The following is a 26,942-nucleotide window of genomic DNA, read 5'->3' on the forward strand; positions in this document are numbered from 1 at the left end:
CTTTGCCTTTTTAAACATTTTATTCTATGTATAGTGATTTCATCACCCTTAAACCTTTAATCCTTAATAGCACAACGAGTACAAGGTTATGTAAAGCAGACATATTTTAAGAGAGAGCACCAAAACAAGCGCTGAAATCGTTTTGTATACTCGTTGTCACAGCAAGCTGTTGAGTGTCGTATGCATGTATCTCATAATGCAATATGTTGAAAGCAAGTGGAAACAGGACTGCGACTTTCTGTCACCTTTTAATCAAATAGCTTCGAGCTACCTTAATAAGTTACATAAACATAACTGTTTTCCATCTGTTCTATTACACATTTTTTACAGATTATTAGCTGCTAGGTATTCCCACAATACTACATTTTATATCAGTATAAATGAAAGAATGTTGTAACGGAGATTACTTAGATTTTTTGTACCTTTTGTAACAAATATTTGAGGCTATTACAGAAATGCTGCAGATTCTCCTTCCATAATAAGACATGGCCCGAAACACAATTATCATTACACTCTTTATTTACAATAAAAATAGACATTTATCAGACTCTGTATGATTGAAAATCTGTATATACAAAAACAGGGAGCGATGCATCCTCTGTGTGTTGACAAAACTCAGAGTTAAGTGCCAACTTAATAATAGTATTTAAAATACAGTAATGTACTGCAACCGTCAAATGCCAAGTTCCATAGAGAAACATTTATATCTACTCTGTGATGTTGACACACATCTGGAGATGGAAAGAAATAAGAAATATATATATTTATATATATATATATATATATACTGTATATCCCATTCCATATCCATTTCCACCAGGTTCTTCCCAGAAACATTCAGTGAATAATCCTTGTGTAGAGCAACTTAGTGTCTCTGACATGTATGAAGGCTTCTTGAAGCCTTGCTGAGATCTCCTTTCTGCATCCTGCAGCTCAGATCCTCCCCGCAGTCACACCGCTGGAAGATCTCCAGAGCGTGAGTGCCTTTCCGCTTATGCTTCGTGCACACCTGTCCTTCTTTCAGCACCGGCTTGCAGATCTTGGACCAAAAGTGACGGGCACAGCACAGACCCTCGCTGCAGTCCGAAGATCTCAGGCAGCTCTCTCCTTCCAGACCTTGAAGCAAACAAACAACAAGTCAGACTTTTTGCACATTTTCGGAAATGATAGTTTCGTCATTCCTTCGCTTGTAGCAACGGGTTTTACCTTTGTTTTGAGGTGTACTTTGGGTGACCACTTTGACAGTTTTGGTTTGCTGGACCATGGTAGCGTTTTCCTCACGCTGACTGCTGATGAGCACAAGATCTTCTACTCCTGCTTGGAGAACCAGGTCTGGGTCATTTGCTTGGCATACTCCTGATGGGAAAGCAAGTTGGGTTATTGTTGTAGTATTATAGGATAAGGAGAGATGCTGATGATGTTTAATGGATTAAACGAGATGAGAATTGAGATTTGCTTGTATAAGAGAAAGACTCATCCTACCGTTGCTGCAGTGGTTGCCCGGACAGCACATGGCGTCCCGGATGCAACGCTTTCGGCGTTTCTTGCACTGAAGGCACGCGGCACGTGAAAGGAAGCAGAACTCCTCACGCCCGCACTCTGAGTCCGCCGTGCACACGTGCGGCTGCGTGAAAAAAAGCAGAGCAAAAACATTAACACTAACACACACACACACACACACATAGAGCATAGGGCAATTAGTGCACATCTGCAGCTCACCTGCGCTGAATCGATGGCTAAATTCTGCTCCCCGTTCTCCAACGGGAGCACATCTGGACTCGCGCTGGCCGCAGCTGGACCAAACTTGATGGCGTTGGTGTTGTGCAGCACAGCGCTGGCGGTTGCACACGTGAGCAGAGCGAAGCACGTGGCGGAAAACGCCAAGAGCGACATCACCAGCTGATATTCCTTCAACAACAACAAAAACAAAAAGCAACAAGACCTAACAGAAGTTCTCGCAGGAGCTCCCCAATGGCTGCTGTGTGTACGCTCGTGCCGGTTTGCAGCGCGTGACGCTTTATTTATACCCCAGCCTCGCTGTTTGCCTCCCCCCCCGCCGCCCCTTACTAAGAGAAGAGGAGGTATGCGCGCGCGCGCGCGTGTGTGTGTGTGTGTGTGTGTGTGTGTGGATTGGGGGGTGGGGGTATGATAGGGTGGGATGAAATTTCAAAAGCGCCGGTGTGTTTGGTGTGTTTGGCAGGGCAGGGCAGGGCAGGGTAAAGCGCATTGTGGCCTTTAAGCCTCGCGCCGTGTTTGTGCGCGAGCTCCACATCAAACGCAGCGCGCGGCGCTCTGTACAGCGAGCTGTTATCCGCGCTTTAACCGAGATGGACTGAGAATGTGTATTCGGGTGCGTTTCTAATCAGCAGGGATTCCGATTTGCTTCAGTCCATAAAAATTATCTCTAAAAAAAAAAGTAGAAAATAAAGACGTGTGTGTCATTTCCCATTTCATTCTAATTTCCTGAATGGCCATGTTTTCCTGTTTTAATTAATGTCTTAATAGCATAACATCAGTAAACACATAAATCGTTTACCACTAAAGATACTCACATACACACAGTACTCCAAGAATCCCCAACCACATAAAATAAACACTGTCGTTTATATTTTAATTGCATTTTACTGACTTTCGTGGTCTGCTGGTTGTTTTATTAAAAACAATTCCTGAAGAATGACTGAATGAAAGTTTATGGCAATTTTCCCGCACTCGTTTCAGTCGCAGTTTGTTTTTCTATACATCCACAAATAAAGCTCGTGAAAACAATGTTTACAATTATTATTATTATTAGTAGTAGTAGTAGTAGTAGTAGTAGTAGTATTAATTCATATTTATAATATTAATATAGTATGCATGTTATTGTATTTATTTATATATATATATATATATATATATATATATATATATATATATATATATATTAGCTACAATGTAACAGAGGGACTTTGAAATGCAGTCGATAAAACAAAAGTAAGCAAAGATCAAAGGCGGAATGTAAATGAGGAAGGCGGGGAAAGTTTACCGAATTAATTATCATTCAGTCTGCGCTCGCGAGTAAATAGTGGCTGATTAGCACCGAGGTAAGTAAGTAAGTAAGTGCTCCTGGCCTTGTGAAGCTCAACTCTACAGACAAGAGGGCTGGCATTTATTTAAACTGTTTGTGTTATCTTAAAGGGAAGGGGGATGAAAAAAATAAAAATCACACATTTCTGTAAAGCTAATTGTGAAATTATGGAATTACTCCATGTCGGTGATTCACTTCTAGAAACAGATCTACAGAAGTGACATACTGTATCATGTTCTGTTCAAGATCATTTCAAGGAATACGACTTGCCTTATGGCTAGTCGTTGGCACAATTTGGACTCTGTCAATGTTATTCAGATTCTTTTACTTGGCCTCTTATCCTGTCTCCACCACATCAACCGACACAGATTGTTTACTTGCTGCTGAAAATTCCTTCCTTTTGACAGGTGCCAATGTAACAAGGCAGCATCTTTATTCTGTTTTGCATATATATATATATATATATATATATATATATATATATATATATATATATATATATATATATATATATATTTAAATGATGCGTATAGTTAAAGTTTCCTAGGTTCTGGTTTTCACTATGCTCTTATAATAAGCTCCATTCTTCTGGGAAGGCTAGACTTTAAAATGCACCTGTGGGGATTTGCGCTTATTCAGACACAAGGGCATAAATGAGATCAGCCACTGATGATGTTCAGAAGGATTAATGCCCACATCACACATTGGTGTTTTAGTTCATTCTAAAGGATCTGAGGTCAGAGTTCTCCAATCTTAAACCCAGCTCTATTTATGCACCAAGGTATTATCATGTTGGAGCATGTTTGGACCAGTTCGGTTTAGTGAAAGGACATTGTAATGCTACATCATACAAAGACACACTATACAGTCCTATAGATCCCATGCTTATGGAGGCACAAGAGCTTAAATGAGATCAGGCACTGATCAGGTTCAGAAGGTTTGGTGCACACATCACAGTGTCCCAGGTCATCCTGGAGGAGTTGAGGTCAGGGTTCTCTAACCTTAACCAACCCTGTCTTCATGCGACTCCATTTATGTACTAAGGTATTATCATGTTGGAACATGTTTGGAACACTTAGTTGCAGTGAAGGGAAATTGTAATGCTACATCATACAAAGACATTCTATACAATCCTATATTGTATGTGTACAAAGGTTGCAGGTGTGATGTTCAGGTGTCCACAAGCCTTTGTCTGGTGTATATTGTATTATACTGCCACCATTCATTTTCTATCCACCAGACTCAGACTACTGTCATATTTCTATTTATATATCTACCGTCCTACACATGCTGCTGTCACAATAGACTTTCCCTTCTTAATCTTTTTCAGCTTGACAATGTCAGTGTCATAGTATCTGTTTATACCTCTGGAAAGTCCTTGGATGAGACGCTTTGTCATTAAGGATTTAACAGTCTCACAGTCTGTCTGTGTGTGTGTGTGTGTGTGTTGAATACTGTGGGATAACCTTCCACACGAAGCTCTTTGATGTGGCCGACACAGAGGTCAATCATAACTGCCAACCAAAGGACAAACGCTCAATACACTTCATTAGATGCGAATTGGCAGCTTTTTGTCCTCACTCTGTTTGGGTTTTGTTTTGATTGGCCAGCACAAAGCCCGGTGTAAATGGAGGTTGTGGAAAGCGCTCTCTGATAAACACACACATCAAACAAGCCCCTGGGCCCTCCATCTTAATCTGGCTTTATCTTAAACACCCTTATCACAACAGACCACTTCTAGCGGCTTTCATTCTGTTCTCAGAGTCATTGTTAATTGTGTAACACCAAATTCTGACTGAAAATTCCCGGTTGCAGCTTTGTCTTCATCTGTCAAGAAACATCACATGTCCTCTCCACAGTGTCTCTTTAGCATAATGCTAACCAAGTCTCATCACAAACTGAGATAACAATGAAGTTTCAAAGGCCGATGATGCCTAAATGACGAGCATCTCCATTTCTAGTAGACGCACACCGATTGAGAAATTAATCAATAAAGTGAATTATTATCGCTGAATTATTATAGTTTAATGGGTGCAATGTGCAATGATAAAAAAAAAACGTGTTTCATGAATTATAAACATATTCTAAAGACACTAAATTTGAATCAGGATTAAAATTTCTATAGAAAGAATGAGTTGTCTCTGGTAATGGTAATTTACATGGGGAAATAGACAGAAAGGTAACAGTTCTAAGTAAAAGAAGTGAAGTAATAATTATGGATGGATATTCATTCAATATGATCTGCTCACAAAGTTCAAATATTTGCTGCTTGATTCTTTTTCTTCATATGAAGAAGAAGCCTATGGTGTGCTCAAGCCGATTTATTTTAGGACTTTCAGGAGCAGCAATGGATTTCACATAGTCCTGGAAATTCTCATGAAATTTTAATACGGCCAGCTGCAGTACTGTAGCACTCAAATGCAATGAGTAATCACAGAGACTATGTGAGCTTGTACGTTCACAAAGTGCTTACACATAAGTTCTGAGATAAAACTTAAACTAATCTAGACTCTTTGACAAGTAAAAGCCTTCAACGAATTCATTTGACTCAGATTATTCTTCAGAAAGGTGGCATATCTAACCACCATTCTCATACTAATCAGAAGGGAATGCTTTTTTTCATACATAATACATAAAAATATATGGTGCAATATATGGTAAATTTTTTTGGATACCGCTCTTGTTCTTCTGGGTTCTTAGTCCTATTTTCAGGAACTCAGTCTTGATGTGTGTCGACTCAGGGAAGAAGCGATTCTGATAAAACTCTGCTGTTCTCTTAGTGCTTTAATGGACCCCAGAAGTTCTCCTTGATCTAATCCGACAGGCATCACAGTTTGGACAATACTGAAAAGGACTTAAGTACATAATGCACCGCAAATAGAACCGTTTCTAAGGAGAAAGTACAAAATACGGCGGTTTCAACAAAACTGGGTTAGCTCAAATATCTTTTAAGATCTTATCGCCCATTTTCATATCATTTTACATAGTTCTACAGTATATTAGATCTTTGGTAAATCATAAGCTTGGCTAAATGTTTAAAATCTTCCGAAAGGGTACTTGTGCTTATAGATTAATTCATTAATACCTTATGGTATGTGATGGACACTCCAAGCAGTGAACTAGGGGCCATTGATGTCATCTGCACCTCCAGTAATTACACCGTTTGATGTCTATGAGACAGTGCTTTTTAGGGAACGGCCGTTTTTCAAGTTTATCTGTGCTGGCGAGGACAGGGAAGATAACTGTTTACAAATCATTATCACCAACTGATATGAGTCAGTCCTTCCTCAGGGTTAAGCCAAAGTGTTCCTTCTGAGGTCATCATGAGTTTATAAGCAAGTGGAAACAATGGATGCGATCATGGAGTAGCAGTGCAGCATTAATGTCAGAGCAGACTGCAGTAAAACTTGGCATTACTACAAGACTACAGAGTCAAAAGTATGATTGAAGTTTTTATTGTAAGAAAAAAGGCATTGAAATCGCTGAACTTTAAAAAAAGCCACCAACAAGTAAGGATTACATATTTGAGGTGTTCACCTAGTCATGCAGCATCAGTACCAACGGGTCTATATCGAATGCCATTGAATTAAGGCACTTCCAATAATACCAGAAAAAATGAAACAAAAAAACAATAAGCACAAACTGTCCATCATCAAGTTTTGGACACGAGGTGCACAGTAGAGATCAACGAATTTCTACAAAGTACCATACAGATAAAACATATTCCAAACAAATTAAATAACAGAGCCAGCTTTAACTGACAATTTTTTTTCTTTTTCTACAAGTATCACAAAATATCAGCACTGAGTATGTACATAAATATTTATTTCTGGTCCTACAATAAATAAAAATCCTTAATTTGTTTTCCAGCACAGTAGTTTGTGTTCAAGCTATTGTCAGCCTTCGGGCAGTCGTCTAGCCATCAATGATTGGACGATTGTGGTTTTGTATTGAATGTTGCCAGCGATGATGACAGAGCGAATCCTATAGCAGCATGTACACGATGATTGGTTGCTGATTTGTTAACTTATCGCAATGCACGCGGCGCATTGTTTGGCTTGTGTGTCATAGACTGCCCTCTGGTGGTGTAAACCTGTAGACACTGACCCTTGCCTAAGACACATTCAGTATAAGAAAGTGAGTGAAAGGTTGGAGTTTCGAATATAATGAAGGATACAGAGATGGTTTGAGAGCATTTAAGGGCAAATAACAGTTATGAATATTTTGAATATATTCCGAATATAGTTGTGGAGGAAAAGCATTAAAGTGGAAGGGCATTAATTCATATTAACGCAATCTGTCTTTGTAAAACTGATCATGTATGTCTTTACTGTATAATGACAATGTGTTAAACTTTCCAAATGTATAAGAACCATATATACACAAGTATATTATACTATTACACTGGTTAAGAAACTAAAGTTCAGACAAGCAAATGAGCACTGAACTTAAATAGCATCCTGTCATTAGGTGTAACTCCAAGCAGTAAAAAGCAAATACAACAGAAGTATGAGGGTCTAGGAATAGAGTAATGCGATGTGATAAAGCTATTATAGTGTGTCTTCAATGCTTAGCACACAGGACAATGGGCTTGGATGTTCATGGATCTTGGGCATCCCAATGGGAACAGCATTGGGAAAGGCATCATGGTGACCCAGAGCTGGACTCTTCTTATTTTTTTTTTCTTTCTTTCTTTGCCTTCTTGAACAGCAGTCATTCAACACCACGTTGTTCTGAAGGTCTTGACTGACAGGCCTATCGGATCAGAAATCGTTGTCCCAGCCTGAGTTGTCATCAGGTGGTGGGTCTTCGTTGTCCTCAGGGAAACTGTCGAAGTTACTGGTGTCGGTGGGTGATGACACCTGAGTGAGAAAAGCACAACTCGAATAACTATTTTTCAGTAACTGCCCAAGTATAATTGCATGTTTCATTCATCCATTTATCCATCCATCCATTTATCCATCCACCCATCCATCTATTAGTAGAAATTACACAGGAAACGTACTTCAGGGATAATAGGAGGGGTGAGAGTCCCTTTGCGCAACCCTTCCCAGTTAAAGCCTTCAAACCATCTGTGGTTAGAAGATAAGAGATCAAGGATAATATGAGACTTAGGTCTGACTTAAAAGCTATCATGAGTACACACTATGCCATTTTGCATACTACTTACTTATGCTTTTGGATGTCCTTCACCCCATTTTTTAAGTTCCCCAGCCTCTCAGATGGATTATCCCTGTACAAAATAAAATTTTAATGAAATAAAATGGCTTATTTTTACGCAAAAAAAATACTTGTCAAACTACACACAGGCTGCAAATGACATTTTCACCTTCACTGCTGGTCAATAAATAAATAAATACGTGAAACAATGTAAAAAATACTAAATCTCAGTATGAGACAACGTCTACAGCAGCATCTGGGAGATTTCTCTTTTATCCTTAGTAACATATAAAAACGAGTTTGGATCAGTTTCTTTGAGCTGGAGTATGCTGGTGATCTTTTCACACAGTGCTTGTTTTAATGGTGCTCACTTTGCCACAGTGCAGGAATTTTGGTCTTATTGAGTTGTACATTTCCACAAAATTAGCTTTCAGGTCCGAGCCATTTTAAAATGATTTTTTGCTAGTTGACATTTACAAAATAATGACTGAGAAATGTATTATTTGAATAGTGCATGTTAAAGCATTAATAAAAGCTTACCTGCATAGTTTCTTAATGAGATTGGCAGCATTTTTGGTGATCTTCTTTGGAAATTCAATCATATCAATACCTCTTAAGATTATATTGTATGTCTTCATCGGATCAGGCCCTGAGAACGGTGGGCTGCAAAATGGCATGAAAGATGTTTAACACTTCAGAAACACTTTGTAAGTGAATAATCTTATGAAACTATTGTTTTCTACATTTTACTTTCATATTATTATAAACAGTATAAAAGTCAGTGCTTTACCTGCCAGTAAGGAGTTCATACATAAGAATACCAAGTGACCAGTAATCTGCTGAGATGTCATGGCCTTTGTTAAGAATAATTTCAGGGGCTACATATTCAGGTGTTCCACAGAAAGTCCATGTCTTCTTGCCAAATCCAATCTTTTTGGCAAAACCAAAGTCCACCTGCAATTAAAACCAAAGTATACAATCAGCTTCCTTCATCATCATTCGGATTCATCGTCGTTATATTCACCATAAAAGTGTCAGAGTTGGCAGCTCACCAGCTTGGCGTAGCCTCTGTGATCTAGGATGAGGTTTTCTGGCTTAAGATCTCTGTAAATTATCCCTTTGGAATGCAAATAAGCAAAGGCTTCCACTACACAAGCTGTGTAAAAGCGTGTTGTGGAGTCTTCAAAAGATCCCCTGTAGGTGATGTGTGAAAATGTCAGAATCTGGCCATTTACAGAGACAGGTGTGTTGTAGTAATGCAGTCAGCTGGTTACCTATCTCGAAGAATGGTCCATAGTTCTCCTCCCAAACAGGCTTCCATCAGCATATACAGATATTTGCTGTCTTTAAATGTCCGGTATAATCTGAATTGGCAAAATTAATAATTAGCCGTAGCAGTTCATGATCATGCACGCATTTTATCATAATGTGTTAACACTAATGCAAAAATCTAAACTGATAAAAAAAAATAATGCTTATAATATTAATCCTCTACCTCACTATAAAGTCTGAATGGGCCTCCTGCATGATGTGCTTCTCAGAGCGGATGTGTTCCTGTTGGCGCGTGTCCACAATGTGGCGCTTTTTCAGAATCTTCATGGCGAATGTTTTGGTCTCATCACTTTTGAGCTGCACCTGTATGGAAAATCAACAAGAGCCACAGGGAAAGAGCTCATGATCTGTTGCCGAAAGTCAGTTAAAAAAAGAGACATCACCAATAAAACATTAATTAAAATGTAAAAAAATAAATGCATAAATAAATAAATTCAAACGAATGAAAGTGGTAAAAACGTTCTAATAGCGAGAAATGATGTACAATAATATTTTTAATTAATCTCCCAGTTTTAATTGACCGGCTATTTTGCTTTTTCGACTTCTTCAATTTCTTATTTGAATATTTTCTTATTTTTAATTATTTGATTTCAAATTGTAATTAATGTGGCAAGATATCTAATTATTGCACACTACAAAATGCTTGACTGTTATAATCTTGCAGCTTGTTGGGCAGAAATTAAGTGTTCGACAGCAGAATGATTTTTTACCAACTTAATTAAAATACTTCATCTGAACTGAGGACTGTACTGTGTATTCTAGCAGTATCATGCTGCGCTCTTGATTGTTTTGCATTTGCACCCAGTGTGTTTACCAATTCCTTGTACTAATCATAGTATTGGAATGGTGAATATAGAATGACAGATTTTTTACATAGTGTATCGGACACGTCAGGGGTCATTTAATCGTATGGTTCATGCAAAAGATTTATGACTGGCATAAGATCACTTGTTATTACCGTAGAGCTACAGGGTCTAAAATTAGTCTAGTAGCTGGGGATTCCTCTTTAGGGCAGTCTACTGGGCTTTTCCTTACAATGCCGCAAAAGGAATCTGAAGGTCTGCATTGCAACATGCTCTTTATCTTGCTTAACCCCAACCTCTTTATATAAATATGCAAAATGACTGTTGAAAAATCTGTTATATTGTTGCCTTCATTCTTTTCACAAAAATATAATCTTATTTAACTAATTTTTATGTTAAATTAGTGAACTAGTGAAGAGCAAAATCGCTTACATCATGAAAATTACCCTTTGAATAAGACTTCTAATGAGTCAGCGGAAATATCTCAAAATAGTGTCAACACTAATTGACAATAAATAAATAAATAAATAATGTAGTGCAGATTGTACTGAAAAGCATTGGCTTTCTGAAATTTCACAATTGATATTTGATAAAGGTTTTCTTTCCATCCAATTATGTCTCATGTTTATCTTAAACCACACTTTTGTGCACTGCATTTATTGCTGTTATATTTTCCAAATGTTTCATTATTTTTTAATCTGCAGCCATTGTTTGTAACTTTAACCTACTAACTGCACTAAAATATATCCAAGTTTAATTTCTATAGTATTGTCCTTTGAGAAGATATACTAAAATGGTTGCTGAAATGTGAGGGGTGTATTTACTTTTGAAAAAAAATGCACAGTTACATTACAATCTATCTACAGCTGAATCTTAACTTTGGCAACCACATTCTAAAACGTACGATCCTGGAAAATTACAATGGCAGTAATTTGACAAGAATCCTGAGACTTTTTACTTTAATAGTGCACCAAAATAGCAGAAAGTAACAGAGGCTTATTTTTATAACTATTACTAGACACTGTGTTTTTCCTTAATATGATTTTAGGAATTTTGCACGGATGTAACACGCATGTAACACTATATAACACAGCATCACTGAAATGGAAGTGATCCAAGGCAATTTGTTGCACTATGTAAGACTATCAGCTACTTTAAAATGTATATTTTGTTTAGAAATTTACATTTTAGCGTATAAATTTACAGTTTGCTTGCAATTATATTGCAATTAAAATGTCCTTTGAGGGGTTCACTAGTTTTATTTTCATAGTCTTATTAGTTTTATTTTAAAAAAATAATACGGTCTATACTGGTACTGGAAAGTAACCCTAAGCTAGAGCTGTGATATTCCTAGTGCTGACCGGTGCAGCATGCAGAAGACATTGCATTAATACATCATAAAATAATACAGACTCATCTAAGTATACAGTAGCTGGAGTTAACCACTTTATGTTAATTGTTTCTAGAGCATTTATTTGCAATGGTTATTTATAAGTAAGCTGTGCTAAGCTTTAATGTAAACAGTGAAAGTTTTTACATGTAACACAACACATACACACACACAATTAAACACACATCAAGTTACAAAATTAAAAAGAATTGAACAAAATAGTGGCCCAGCTTTCTGGACATCCTACCAGCTCGACTCGTCCAAATCCTCCCACCCCTAAGGTGTCAATGATGTTGAAGTCCACCAGCTTCAGGTTGGAGAAGAAGGCATTTTCTGCCTCGTATCTGCATTTTTTAAAATGAAAAAAGGGAAACTTCTTAGATGTTTGAATCGTGTATGTAATCGGGAATGTGAGTGGAGCTGGAACAGAGGCAGGCAAACTGCTGATTCGCCCTCTCGCTCTCCGCTCCCGCACTGGAACAGGAAGAAGGTCGCGCATTCTGCCTTCCTCTTGGTCCAACCAAAAGACGTAATAGTACAGAACAGTCAAATGGATCTCTCTCAGAATGCAAAGCAGTACTGTTATGGCGACTTTACAGACCCTGCTTGTCGAATCCACCTGATTCTTCAGATTATGAGAACGTTCGGCAGAGTGTTAGCGACAGCCCGAGCTCAAAGGTTGAGTTAAGGCGCCATTTACAGTTTACATTTTGAGTGTTACAAACCAGGGTTTCCTGCGTATGGAAAAAGAACGCCTTGTTTAGATCCCTGAAGTCTCCCTGCATGAAGCTCAGCCTTTGCTTACTGGAGTCTCTCCAAATCAGCAAACACAATTTGGGATTAAACAGCCGGTTGAATCAGAACACTCCTAGATCAGAGAACTATTGAGTAACAGAAGGCAGAGTCAAGCCTGTATCTCTGAACGGTCGTGCAGTCCTGTCACTGATACAGCAAGTGAATCGTGTGACCAAAGCAGTCCTTACACTTAAAGGTCAGTCAGCATGCCAAACACTTTCCAAGTGTGTCCCCCTTTGAGCAGCAGTCTGAACTGGTACTGACTGTCTGTCTGATGATCCCTTGAGTATTTTTAGGCTGCGAAACATCCGTCAAGGTTATCCCACTCAGCATGCCTTCTACACCTCTGCCCTTTTGCAAACAACGACTGTCAATCATCACTTAATGTTTATTTTCCACTTGAGTTGCAACAACAGGCTAATGCTACATTACAAGTGTCTACACTGGTCTCTTTATTGCACAAGTGCTTTTCCCAGCAACTCTTTCTGGGTATAACAGCTGTACTTATCTGTACTTAGTTGTCTAAAACACACTTGTATGAATATATCTTTTGAATTGATCGAAAGGAAGTATATATAGAAAAAACAGGAGAAGGCCAATTCTATTTTATTATAGAAAACATGCCACAAATGGCATCTATTGGAAACTAAATTTGGCAAATGCACTTGTCTAGAGTGGCTTTTATCTTATTTTAAACAAATGACCAGTTGAGGGTTAAGGGCCTTCCTCAAGGGTGCAGAAGTGACAGAGTTTATGACTCACAAACTTCTAATCAATAGTGATTAAGGTTTTCAAGGTTTACATCAAACAGTAATTGAAGTATATGGCACATACCTCTGATTCTGGAATTAAACACATTTTGCTTCCTTGATATTGGTTCACACAAAACTAGCATTAAGTCCAGCATTACTGCCTGATTTTCCCACAATACAGTGCATTCGGAAAGTATTCACAGCGCTCCACTTTTTCTGCATCTTATGTTACAGCCTTATTCCATACTGGATTAAATTCATTACTTTCCTTGAAATTCTACAAAAAATACTCCATAGGAGCAACATGAATAATGTTTGAAATCTTTGCAAATTGATTAAAAATAAAAACGACACTCAAAATTGTGCTCAGGTGCATCCTGTTTCCACTATTCATCCTTGATATGTTTCTACAACTTGATTGAAGTCCAGCTGTGGTAGATTTAGTTGATTGGACACACTACTGTCTATATAAGGTCCCACAGTTAATAGTGCATGTCAGAGCACAAACCCAGCCATGAAGTCCAAGGAGTTGTCTGTAGACCCCCGAGACAGGATTGTATCAATTCACAGATCTGGGGGAGGGTACAAAAAAATATCTGCAGCATTAAAGGTCCCAATGAGCTCAGTGGTCTCCATCATCCGTAAATGGAATAAGTTTGGAACCACCAGGACTACAAAGGGCCGCCGGGTCAAACTGAGCAATCGAGGAAAAAGGGCCTTAGTCAAGGAGGTGACCAAAAACCCTATGGTCACTCTGAAAGCGCTCCAGCATTTCTCTGTGGAGAGATGAAAACCTTCCAGTAGAACCACCATCTCTGCAGCACTCCACTAATCAGGCCTGTATGGTAAAGTGGCCAGACGAAGTGGCTCATTAAAAGGCGCATGACAGCCCGCCTGGAGTTTCAAAAAAGGCACCTGAAAGACTTTCAGACCATGAGAAACTCTTTGGCCTGAATGCCAAGCGGTAGGTCTGAAGGACACCAGGCACCACTCATTACCTGGCCAATACCATCCCTACAGTGAAACATGGTGGTGGCAGCATCATGCTGTCGGGATGTTTTTTAGCGGCAGGAACTGGGAGACCAGTAAGGTTCGAGGGAAAAATGAATGCAGCAATGTGATTTTTAATTTTTTTTGTAATACACTCGCAAAGGTAATAAACAACCTTTTTTCATGTCGTCATTATAGGGTATTGTTTGTTGAATTTTGATGCAAATAATCAGTCTAATCTGTTTTGGAATAAGGCTGTAACCTAACCAAAAATGTGGAAAAAGTGAAGCACTGTGAACACTTTCAAGATGCACTGCAGAAAGGATACACACACACACACACACACACACACACACACACACACACACATTTTCTGAATAAAATGTTCAAGGTGCTAATAAAATATTTAAGCTAATAGAAAACAACCAGTAATTTTTGCCCCCTAAGTGTTCCCTGAATTACATTAGACGTTTAGCGGAAAGGAGTGTGGAAAAGGATCTCCAGTGTTATTTTAGAGGAGTAAAAACACCTCAGGGAACCCCAGTGTTATTTGACTTGGAAAACATGGCATCAGTGAAATGGCATCTAGTTTGGAACAGGTATTAATATTTCAGTATAGTTATAGCATGTTATTCTATACAGACTGATACAGGCAAATCCCTCTATGATATATGATGTTCTTTGCAAAGCATTACATTCATTTATATATTACAGTGTTACATTGGGAGGTGATACTATAATTCCTTACATATCATAATTTCTTATTTGCCTCTTTCCTGTTTTGTTGCCTGTTGCCATAGTTACCGCCATGAACCCCCCCCTGAAAGTGTCAGCTTGCATGGGGAATCTCTAAAGCCCATAAGCGGGAAGAGGAGGCATCGTCATATGTTCCAGTTTGTAAATGGACGACAGCTGATATGTAAGATGAGGGCTGTGAGCAGAGCCCCAATACTGATTTTCCACTGAGCTGGCAGCCTGTATATGTAGCAGCTTGAAGTAAACAAGTACATCACACTTAGCAAAAGGAGTATCTACTTATTAATCAGGACAGCTTTACATTAATCATGCCATTCAACAGCTGTGTGCACTTTTGATAACAGCATTCAGTGTGTGTCAATACATTTATTAAGATGAAAGAGTGTCATTTTTGAAGATGTCGATGGGGGTGATGTAATAGTCGTGTCAGATTGCATAGACACCATAACACCTATGCTTTCTGGTTTAAGAAGAACTGTGAGCTTGCTTTAGGATTGCTTGGATCCCTGCATAACCATTGGTCTTTCAGAAATTGGGAACTGAGAACTGCACAATGCCGCCACATTTTCTTAGTACCAACATTGCCACTTCTGAATATTTCCACCTCTGAGGGGGCAGCTGTAAAAATAAGGTTTAAAATCCAGGATAGACGAGGCTGCTTTATCAGGGGTCAACGAGCAGCGAAAGCTCATCCAGGTGCAGGGCTTGACTTAATGCTTTAAAATGAAAAAAAAGCCCCCCTGACTTGTGAAGAAAAGCCTAATCACCAGTCAGCACATCCTGTTATGGGATTGTTTGAGGAATAAAGTTATCATATAAATTAATGTGAGCTGTACATAAAATGCTTGTCCAGCATCTCCTTCAGTTCTTGGCTTTTTTTTAATATAGAAAAATACACTGCATTAACACATTGTCAACAACAATTCCAAGTTAGACAGCAACAAAGTAAATTTAATTTGTTATTGTTCTTAAGTAGCTTTATCGCGTGTCTGTACTTCATTGAATTTGGAGAGAGTTTTACATTAAATTCACTACATTTCAAATATTCCTGTTGTACTTTTACTCAAGTGAGCACTTAAAATGAGCACTTTTAGCTCTACTTTTATTCAAGTACATTTGAACAATTCATTGATTTATCTTTATTGGCTTCATTGTATTTGCAGGTGATTTGTATATTATGTATTTAAATGCACATTATAGCATTTGACTGAAGTGCACTAAATGGCCAAACTATTTGAAGTCACCAGACCATTGCAGCCATATGTACTTTCTAAACATCCTATTCCAGATTTAGTCCCCCATTTGCAGTTAAAATAGCCTCCATCCATCTGTGAAAGTTTTCCCATTAGATTATTTATTTATTTATTTATTTATTTATTTATTTATTTATTTAGCATTAATGTGGTCAGTCTCTGATGTTGTGTGAGGAGGTCTGGGGTGCAGTCAGTGTTCTAGTTTATCCCAAAGATTTTCACTGGGGTTGAGGTCAGGGCTCTGTCTTGTACACTGTCAAAACAAGGAGCTTGTTTTGTGCATTGGGGCATTGCTATGCTGAAACATGTTTGTCTCTTTGTTCCAATTAAAATTGCATACAAAGAAATTCTATACAACAGCGTCCTTCCAACTCTGGGGTATGACACGTATACGTGGGGCCAGTTGTCCGCAAGCTTTTGGCCATTTAGACATCTATTGTAGATAACGGAGACTTTTACACTTTATATTAAAGTGTAATTTTATTCGATAAAATGTGGTATACACTGTGTCACAATTATTTATGTTTTGCCCATTAATGAGATTTAGACACTAGGTCTACTTTACATTAAAGCTATAAATAATCTGAGCTCCCACTAGTTCAGTGCAAGTACATTCTATTCTGTGCAGAATGTTACCTCTGATCTGTGGGTGGTCTTTGTTTTAACTGGAGTAGGACAAAAATGCATGGGATAACTAAACAGAAAGCTTAACTGAAAGAACCATAACATGCTCATGACATATGAGATTTAAAGGCAAAAATAAACCTTGTGCACCTTTTTTATTTATTGAAATATTTAATAGATAAACCTTCTTTATGCAACTATACATATACCCTGAACTGGTATAAGGTTATTCATTTGAACAAATCCATACATAGCAACTAGAGAAGATTTTAACTTAAGACAAAAAGGTAAACACTCAGAGGAATACTCTAATGCCATTCTCTTGAACAAAATGTGGTTATTTTTCGCTGCTTATTTTTACATTTTTTATTATTGTATATACATGTTTAATACCACCATGCTGTTTAATGCTGAATTCTGACTGTTTAAAAGAGTGGACAATTTCAATCAGTCAATCAATTAATCAATCAATCAATCTGTAAGTCTGCCTTTCTCTCTGTCTTTTAAGATTGCGAATTCTCCTTTGCGCTTCACAAGAATAAAAAGAAAATGCCTGGCCAAGCTCTCTATCTTTATGGTCATAATATTAACAAAATAATAAGTATTGCTGTATTTGTATAATAAATATTAAACAAGCATGTCTTTAAAAGCACCCACTGAACATGAGCTCATGACCTTGAAGACATGAGCTAATCGCCAGCCAACCAGCAATCGAGTGGTCGGTCACATGGTGGTAATGATCCACTTGCTTTTTGGAAGTGTGCTGCATTGCTGTATATAGTATCGGTTTCTGACATGCCATACTCTGTAGGATTCACATAACATCCACAAAGTTATGCATGTTTATGTCTTTTATACATCATACCTACAACAGCAAATGAAGATATGCTCCTGAAAAGAAGCAGTGTGTTAAAGTTGTTCAGTATGTGTGTGTGTGTATATATATATATATATATATATATATAATATATATATATATATTTACACACATTTAGATACACATTTCAGCAACCATTTATACCAGTATATCTTCTAAAAGGACAATACTATAGAAATGAAACTTGGATATATTTTAGAGTAGTTTTAGGGCAGTATAGATTTAATGTCCTCTGAAAATAACTCAGCATACAACCATTAATGGCTAAATAGCTTGCAACTAAAGTGAGTACACCCTAAGTGAACATGTCAAAACTGTGTCCAAAGTGTCAATATTTTGTGTGAGCACCATCGTTATCTAACACGGCTTTAATCCTCCTGGGCATGGAATTTAACAGAGCTGCACAGTTTGTTGCTGGGATCCTCTTCCATTCCTCCATAATGCTGCTGGATGTTAGACACATGGTGCCTCTCCGCCTTCCGCTTGAGGATATCCCACAAGTGGTGCACATTGACTACTCTAAAAAATATCCAGGTTTCATTCTATAATATTGTCCCTTTAATAAAATGGTTGCTGAGATGTTTTGGATGTGAGCTGCATTGGTTTCCTTTTTTATCTACTCCTACATGTACAACATAAAAAGTGGTAGCTCATTGTTTAAAATGTTATTCTGATCTGAGGTTTGTGAGTTTAAATCCCAGTGACAACCCTTGGACAAATGGCCCTTGAGCAAATTGGGGCCTCAAATGCTCAGAATTGTGTAAAGATTTAGGGTTTGAGTAACATAAAGTGCTAAAATTAGCTTAATTGTAGCCTGAGTTTCTTGGCAGCAGTTCTAAATGTAATTTTAACTATATATATTTAGGCAAAATGTGCCACCTTGAGACAACAGTACATATTAAAAGCTTTATTATATACATAAATGAAAATACAACCACAAATACAATTACGCTGACTGAACAGAACTACAGTATATATACAGATTTCTTTATCTAGGTCTATGCATTCAGATTTTGTTGAATACAAGCATGTGATTATTAGCTATTTTGGGTGCAACTGCATACTGAAAATACCCTACAAGACCTGCTGTTTTGAAAATGCTCTGAACCAGTTGTGAAGTCATTAAAATCTGACCATTTTCACAGCTGCCCACACATTTTCAAGAACAAACTCTTCCCCAAATTACATAGAATTCAGTGTAGAATTCTGCATACAATTCAGCAAGTCTGTGGATTCTAAGCTTCTTCTAATAATCATGGTTTTGAAAAAGATGTGTTGGTAGCTTCCTTTCAAAAAAGATAAACTGTCTCAGACAGAATTATTTACCAAATGGATACAGTGGTTTGGTGCCAAAGTCTTAAACCTTCAGCAGGAACTGCTAGACAAGGGAATATATCCTTCTATGCTGAATGTTTAAGTAGGAGGTGTTGCTGTACATGACATTGCTAGAGGTAGCTTGCTGTGTTTCAAAATAATGATTTATTATTATTATTAGTCCTTTCTGAAAGCAGGAATTTATGGTTTCACTCATATAACATATGTCAAAATGTTTTAATAAATGTCAATTAATCCAAATAAACTACAGTTTTTAGTAAATGATTTACACTTAGCATGCATCAAGTTTTAGCAGCTTGCTAGCTAAACACTGTCCATATTTAACTAACATTAGCTAGGTATTTGTTGCTGTAAACATCTAAGAAAACTATTCATTAATGTTTATGAACTCTCCAAAAAATGTATTGAATTACATGCCCTCTGGATTTGCTTTTTTTTGGAGAGTTCATCAACACTTTAACACTTTCATCAATGTTATATCATAGTCTCCATAATTTTATGTCTGATTGTTTGTATGTATATCAAACACTAATCTAAACCTAAGTTGATTTCTTTTAAGCGAGTTTCAGGTTAAAGTTGTCCAAAAATATTGTTTAGTATTTTTTAGAAATAGGTTTTTAAGGATACCAGTAAAAATTATGGATCAGCTCTAAGGGAAAAAGATTTGGATTGGATCCTCTAACAAAAATAAAATAAAAAATTGGACCAGATTATTTTTGGTACTAGAAATGTGTACAAAGAAAATGACGATTTTTGACAAGGAATGATTTTATTACATGCATAGTTCATATTTGCGGTGTAAGTAATTGTTGAGTAATGCTATAGGATTTTAGTTGTGTATTTTATTCCCCCTGTATTTTCTAATAGCTATGGAAAAATATTAGATGGGATGCAATATTGGCTAATACTCCACGTTTCTGTTTTGGTTTTAATAATATGAAAACTTCCAATTATTATCCTTGTTATTCAGAAACCACAAAGCATGTATTAATGCATAGCATCCTCTAGATGTCAGTAAATGCACGCTGGACAACACATTATTATATTACTGCAGTATTTAGAGCAAAACAAAGAGTTGAATCTGTACTGATTATTTACACAGTTGACCTTTCCATCAGACTGTTCAACTAAAGTGTCACAGGGAATACTTATTTACAAATAACTCAGTTTATTAATTTCTGCTTTGGAGTTCAATTTTATCTAAGCCACTACACATTTGTCTTATTAAACTTTCTTTCGGCTTCTCTTGTTAGGGGTTGCCACAGCGGATCCTCAGCATGTTTGATTTGGCACGTGTTTACGCTGGATGCCCTTCCTAACGCAACCCTCCCCATTTATCCGGGCTTGGGACCGGCACTGAGAGTGGCTGGGGTTAGTTCCCTGACCAGGGATCGAACCCGGGCCACCACTCCATATGCACTGCCACTTTAATACCATTCACTGTTCTGCTGTTACACTGGTTACAATTTTCACTTTGATTTTGTTCAAAATGCACTCCCACTTTTAACTTACCTCAGCTCTGTTGTGGAATTAGCAATGTTTAAACTCATAAAAAAAAATTACTCACAGCACTGGCAACTAATAACAAATAAATAAGTCCACATATTTAAAGAAAACTTCAACTGTGGTGTTTTACTAAATGTTGCATCCACAATGAAATCTGATCTCCAGCTATGGAATAATAAAGTTCTGAATTTTGTCACTTAACCACAGATTTGTTCATTAAAGATTCGGTACACTACATAAATAAAATTACAAATAAATATACATTTGAATTAGATAAAGTCAGAGATTTCTTTGTATGTTGTATTTCTTTGTAAAGCTCAATTTATTTGTAAATGTGGGCCAGTTGTATGACTACACAATGTATTTTAGTACAGTCACTGTATGAATTCTTTACCCTATGTCAGGTCCCTGACTAGTCAAAACTCCATTTCCAAGCAACCATTTCTTCTTCTTTCTTCTTCTTCTACTTCTTTTGGCTTCTCCCATTATGAGTCGCCACAGAAGATCATCCATCTCCATACCCCCCTGTCGTCTACATCTGCCTCTTTCAAACCAACTACCTGCATGTCTTCCATCATCCATAAACCTCCTCCTCGGCCTTCCTCTTTTCCTCCTTCCAGGTGGCTCCATCTTCACCATTCTCCTACCAATATACTCCATGTCCCTCCTCTGCACATGTCCATCTCAATCTCGCCTCCCTCATCTTGTCTCCAAAACATCCTACATGCGCTGTCCATCTAATAAACTAATTTCTAATCCTGTCTATCGTCGTCACTCCCAACTAAAACCTCAACATCTTCAGCTCTGCGTTCTCCAGCTCCACCTCCTGTCTTTTACTCAATGCCACTTTCTCTAAACCATACAATATAGCAGGTCTCACCACAGTCCTATAAACTTTCCCTTTCATTCTTGCAGATACTCTTCTATCACAAATCACTCCTGTCACTCTTTTCCACCCACTCCACCCTGCCTGCACTCTTTTCTTCACTTCTTTAACACACTCTCCATTACTTTGCACTGCTAACCATGTACCTGAACTCCTCCACCTTCTCCACCTCTTCTCCCAGCAACCGCACCACTCCACTGCCCTCCCTCTCATTTACACACATGTACTCTGTCTTACTCTTACTGACTTTCATTCCCCTTCTCTCCAGAGAGTACCTCCACCTCTCCAGGCTCTTCTCAACCTGCTCACTACTCTCACTACAAATCACAATATCATCTGCAAACGTGATGGTCTACGGAGACTCCTGTCTGACCTCGTCCGTCAACCTGTCCATCACCACTACAAACAGGAAAGGGCTCAGAGCCGATCCTTGATGCAGTCCAACCTCCAAAATAAACCAGTCTGTCATTCCTACTGCACACTTCACTGACTTCAGTTCCCAATCATTACAACACTCTTTCACCTGCTTACTTATTATTTATATCTGTCCAGTTATACATACTCACATCTTCCATATAAAACTATTTAATTCAGTTCAGTGCAAAGTATACACTCAGTCTTATTATTGATTCTGTGTTTGCTAAACGTTGTTTTGGACCTGTTTTTGATTCCTCTATTACCCTGTTATATTTTCCTGATCGGCCTACCTTTGCCGATTCTGTACCTCTGCTTTAGACTTCTGTTCGCAATTAATTCTGTACCTTACAAGACACCCTAAATATTTAGGGTTTTGCAAGAACTCCATTGCAGCTGATACCCACTACTAGGTGACTCTCTGTTTGCATGCATCCAGTACAGAACATCTCTAATTCTCCCTGGCCAAGCACAAACGTAACTGATCTGGTTTGCCTCTACATTCTGGCAGCTTAACCGAGCCAAGAATCCAGCCGGGGGTACCATGAGGGCTTCACTGAAAGTACTGGCTGTTAACCACACAGTGCACTCTAATAAAATTCAGTGGTATTCATTGGCACCCTGTAAACATCAAGCCTCCAATAATGGCAAAGAAAATCAGCTGCTCCAAAAAGAAAAACCACATTGTGCAAACAGTCTTGTATCCTAGTAACTAATGAACCTAATGAAAGTTCATCAGCAGTGCTCCTGAAGGCTGTTTAGACACTTGTGGGCACGAGCATTGTTGCAGCAGCGTGTTCATTAACACAAGCTTATTGCTCTCAGTGAATGCATCACTCGAGTCCTCTCCACTGCACTGTGCTATTTAATGAGTCTGGAGGAGCTGAATGGACACATAAATGCAAGCCCACATAAGAGAGCACAAGGAGAAATTAGATTATCACTTGATATACATGCATACATTCAGTAATAGTTCAAGCCTAAACTATGCTACATTACATGCTTTGTATCACGATTCAGATTTTTATGTCTGTCTTGTCAGGTGACATACTTTACGCAACTGCAAGTGAGCCATACGTGTTTGTAATTTGAACGCACTTGTCCCTTGAATTGTCCCTATCTAATGTGGCTGTCCCCTGCTTGTGCATGTTGATATCTATAAGTTGAACACATGATTTCCGAAGGTTTCATTCTGCTTTTGTTTTGTCAATTGATTCCCTCAATATCATGTTCCCCATCCTTGCCACTCGTATCCGCTGTCACTGTTTTGCTCTGCAGCAAACATGACAATGAAATGTGTATGAGCTTTCAGAAATGGAATCTGTTCATTGTCATATATGGTACCTGGACACATCGGTTACGTATCCTATCTCATACCGACATACGAAACTGGCTCATGTTTAAATCACAAACATTAGATTTTTTTGTGTCCTGAAATTACCTGCCACGCCAAGATTGGAAATCAGTTTTAAGTGCAACCTGATAACATGTACGTACAGTGCATCCGGAAAGTATTCACAGAGCTTCACTTTTTCCACATTTTGTTATTTTACAGCCTTATTCCATAATGGATTAATTTCATTATTATCCTGAAAATTCTACAAACAATACCCCATAATGACAAGGTGAAAGAAGTTTGTTTAAAATTTTAGCAAATTTATACAAATAAAATTCACATGTACATAAGTATTCAAAGCCTTTGCTCAATACTTTGTTGAAGCACCTTTGGAACCAATTACAGCCTCAAGTCTTTTTGAGTTTGATGCTACAAGCTTTGCACATCTATTTTTGTGCAGTTTCTCCCATTCTTCTTTGGGGAAACCTTTTAAACCTCTCTTGACTTGACTTGACTTGAAGCTCCATTGGGATGGATTGGGAGAGTCGGTGCACGGCCATTTTCAGATCTCTCATTTACATATACATTTATGGCATTTGGCAGACGCCCTTATCCAGAGCAGGGGGAGGGTTAAGTGTCTTACTCAAGGGCCCAGCAGTGGCAGAGTGCAAATGGTTCAATCTTAGTTTCTCATGGTCTGAGAGTCCTTCAGGTGCCATTTGGCAAAATTGCAGTGAGCTGTCATGTGCCATTTACTGTGGAGTGGCTCCAATCTGGCCACTCTACCATACAGGTGAATGAAACATCTCATTTCAGAAGTTGTAGAAACATCTCAGATAATCAGTGGAAACAGGATGCACCTGAGCTCAATTTTGAGTGTCATAGCAAAGGCTGTGAATACTTATATACACAAGTTTTTGGGTTTTTTTTTTAAATAAATTTGCAAAGATTTCAAACAAACTTCTTTCATGTGGTTGTTATGGGGTATTGTTTGTAGAATTTTGAGGAAAACAATTAATTTAATGGATTTTGGAATAAGGCTGAAACAAAAACATTTGGAAACAGTGAAGCGCTGTGAAAACTTTCCAAATGCACTGTAAGTGACAATAAATAAAAACTAATTCAGACAATTATCTTTTAAGTATTTCACTATCAAAAGAAAAAAAATCATGTCTATTAAGCATGAGAATTAAAAAAAAGCACAGACTTAAATACAGTATAGCTGTATATTGATGAAATCCCAGACATGGAGACTACATTCTGAACTGACACACTATAACCACAAGGTGAAGCAGTTGTACCAAATATTTTCAGGGTCAAAAACAATCTTGAGCAGGAAATTCAAAATCATGATGGCGTTCAGTCTATAAGCAAAGTCGCACTGTTTATAGCCACAACAACAGAAATTTCTCTGGGAGACCACTGACCCCGAATAAAGGGCCAAAACTCCAGTGGCTTTGTGGTTGTAATCAGTCCCAGTACATCTTAAAAATCATTATGATTTTCGGATATTCCATACGCAGAAAAAAATTCCCTCGAAAACTGTAGACTGTTTAGTTTTTCACAAAACAAAGCGCTGATGATCTGAAATAGAGATATGCAGTAGGGATGAATCCAATTCCAAAACCATTGTTCGGCATCAACAGATAATGTGTTATAAACAGATACAAATACAGATACGAATAGGAGAAAAGCAGTTTATTTTAGAAAGCTTGCCAGAATGGTTCATGGCTGAGACGAGAGTTGTGTATAGGGATCGGGATCCCACAGGAAGCAACAAAAAAAAAGTCAGTGAGGTTTTTTTCATGCGTGCCAATATGAATAGCAGGATAAACAGAGCACTTTCTTCATCATATCAATGCAGGGCATTCATTCATCCATAGAAACAACCTGGTCACCACCATAATTGTTAAAAAAATCTCCTTTAGGAAATAAATCAAATGTTTTGTTAACAGAGAGGTACAAGCAAAAAAATTATGCCCGAATTTTCTATGCTGAAACATTTTACTGGTTTATGTCATGCCCAATTTGGGTTTAAAACTGATCACTGCATCATTTGGAGCATAAGATTTAAGGGTGTAAAATAATAGCACGTAAGCTGTAGAGCAGACCCATCAAACATGTATGTAGTTAGATAAAAAAAAAAAATCAATACAGTTTTATCTGTACAGGTATTTCCGAAAAACAGCTGCGAGAACAAGATTTCATTTTTGGCTCTGTGTAAACAGTACAGTGATTTCTCACTGGGATTTGGAAGAGATTTGGACATTTATTGGTCCTTTTTGTTTTCGGATCTTTCGCAATTGTGAATTCATCTGTAATTTTCTTTGCTTTTTTAATAAACTTTTATAAATAACCTTGCTTTATTATAATGCAGTGAATGTAAGTGTATGAACGTGTTTGTGTGTGTGTGTGTGTGTGTGTGTGTGTGTGTGTGTGTGTGTGTGTGCGTCTGTGTACATTTTTTCAATATAAACAGCAAAACTTACTTTGCTTTGGCTCCAGCGTCCTCATAGCCTTTGTTCGAGACGTCATCCAGACCTCCAATCAAATGCTTAAATGAACTGCAAAATAAATAAATAAATAATAGTACATGTAATTATAGTCCAGATTTTTAGCTTTTTAGTCAAATTGTTTGCAGAATTGTGCAATATTATACAGCATGCATGCCATTAGAGCCAAAAACAAGTACATATTATTAGGTCCAGGCCTTTCAAGAAGTTCTCATGCTTCCTAAAATTTGCTCTATAATACTTTACATATGCAATGACTTTGAGTTCTCAAATGCTGATTTTCCAGAAGGTGTTGGTTTATAGATAGCTGTTAGAAAACTGCAGGATCATATTATTGTCTCCATTCTAACATGTCTAAAGTAACACCTTCAACACCCTGTTACCGAGCTTTCCTCAGACATAGGTTTCTCGCTGAACACAACATGATATCACTTCTGCACCCACCGTACTCGCCAGATTTGTCTTCTGCGGACTTCGCCCTATTCCCAAAGATAAAGAATCAAGCAATCGCAGAAGGTGCTTGACATACTTTAAAAATAAGCCTTTAGGGACACATTACAGGAATGGTAGGAATGCTGGGGCTCTGTATTGCTGTATAAGAGAACTATTTTATAGTTGATAGTGTGTAAACGTAGTACTTTCTAGGAAACAGAGCAAGTCTAAGACAGACAGGCAGACAGGCAGACCGACAGACAGACAGACAGACAGACAGACAGACAGACAGACAGACAGACAGACAGATAGATAGATAGATAGATAGATAGATAGATAGATAGATAGATAGATAGATAGATAGATAGATAGATAGATAACCTGTTTTGGCGACATTCCACAACATTAAACATGGATGGACTAAATGTAAAATGTTGGCTTTAATACATTACATTAAAATCGCTAACAAGTTGTTGTGGTCTACAAGGAATAAAATAATTTAGGAAAATAATCCTCATGGTGGTGCCACCAAACCCATTCTGTGTTTGATTATTTTCGTATAATAGCATGCCCCGCTGTGTTTTATCACATAGGAAGATGACATAGCTTCTTTCCCTTCATGGAACATCATGCGCTTAATTAAAGTGCACCACAGCCTGAAGCTACGCTGAGTGAGTCCATTAGGAATCCTTTACCATTGGCCATGGCAAAAGTAACCTTGTGC

The 26,942-nt window shown here is 37.8% G+C and overlaps 2 protein-coding genes across 3 annotated transcripts in view; both read right to left on the reverse strand.

Annotated features, from left to right (window-relative positions):
* Positions 1 to 501: 501 nt before the first annotated feature.
* dkk1b (dickkopf WNT signaling pathway inhibitor 1b) lies at positions 502 to 2,063 on the reverse strand. Its single transcript, XM_046853943.1, has 4 exons — positions 1,720 to 2,063; positions 1,483 to 1,624; positions 1,207 to 1,356; positions 502 to 1,116 (listed from the first exon to the last, which is right to left on the reverse strand). The coding sequence occupies exons 1-4, from the start codon at positions 1,891 to 1,893 to the stop codon at positions 866 to 868; spliced, it is 717 nt and encodes a 238-aa protein (XP_046709899.1). The 5' UTR covers positions 1,894 to 2,063; the 3' UTR covers positions 502 to 865.
* A 4,440-nt stretch (positions 2,064 to 6,503) lies between these two features.
* Positions 6,504 to 26,942, reverse strand: part of prkg1b (protein kinase cGMP-dependent 1b) — a 201,671-nt gene continuing 181,232 nt past the window's right edge. For both annotated transcript variants that reach the window (XM_046853942.1, XM_046853941.1), the window contains exons 9-18: positions 25,763 to 25,837; positions 11,997 to 12,093; positions 9,720 to 9,859; positions 9,499 to 9,588; positions 9,277 to 9,418; positions 9,015 to 9,178; positions 8,765 to 8,887; positions 8,235 to 8,297; positions 8,070 to 8,136; positions 6,504 to 7,926 (exon numbers count right to left, since the gene is read on the reverse strand). In XM_046853942.1, the coding sequence (XP_046709898.1) occupies positions 7,828 to 7,926; positions 8,070 to 8,136; positions 8,235 to 8,297; positions 8,765 to 8,887; positions 9,015 to 9,178; positions 9,277 to 9,418; positions 9,499 to 9,588; positions 9,720 to 9,859; positions 11,997 to 12,093; positions 25,763 to 25,837 (1,060 nt within the window). In that variant the 3' untranslated portion in view covers positions 6,504 to 7,827. The remainder of the gene's footprint in view (positions 7,927 to 8,069; positions 8,137 to 8,234; positions 8,298 to 8,764; positions 8,888 to 9,014; positions 9,179 to 9,276; positions 9,419 to 9,498; positions 9,589 to 9,719; positions 9,860 to 11,996; positions 12,094 to 25,762; positions 25,838 to 26,942) is intronic.

The sequence above is a fragment of the Silurus meridionalis genome, chromosome 7 (assembly GCF_014805685.1).
Source record: "Silurus meridionalis isolate SWU-2019-XX chromosome 7, ASM1480568v1, whole genome shotgun sequence".
NCBI lineage: Eukaryota > Metazoa > Chordata > Actinopteri > Siluriformes > Siluridae > Silurus > Silurus meridionalis.

Coding starts and splice junctions, on each gene's coding strand:
- dkk1b (XM_046853943.1), bottom strand. CDS start 1,893: ATGTCGCTCTTGGCGTTTTCCGCCACGTGCTTCGCTCTGCTCACGTGT. Junction 1,625..1,719: donor TAGCCATCGATTCAGCGCAG/GTGAGCTGCAGA, acceptor TTTTTCACGCAG/CCGCACGTGTGCACGGCGGA. Junction 1,357..1,482: donor GGGCAACCACTGCAGCAACG/GTAGGATGAGTC, acceptor CTTTCCCATCAG/GAGTATGCCAAGCAAATGAC.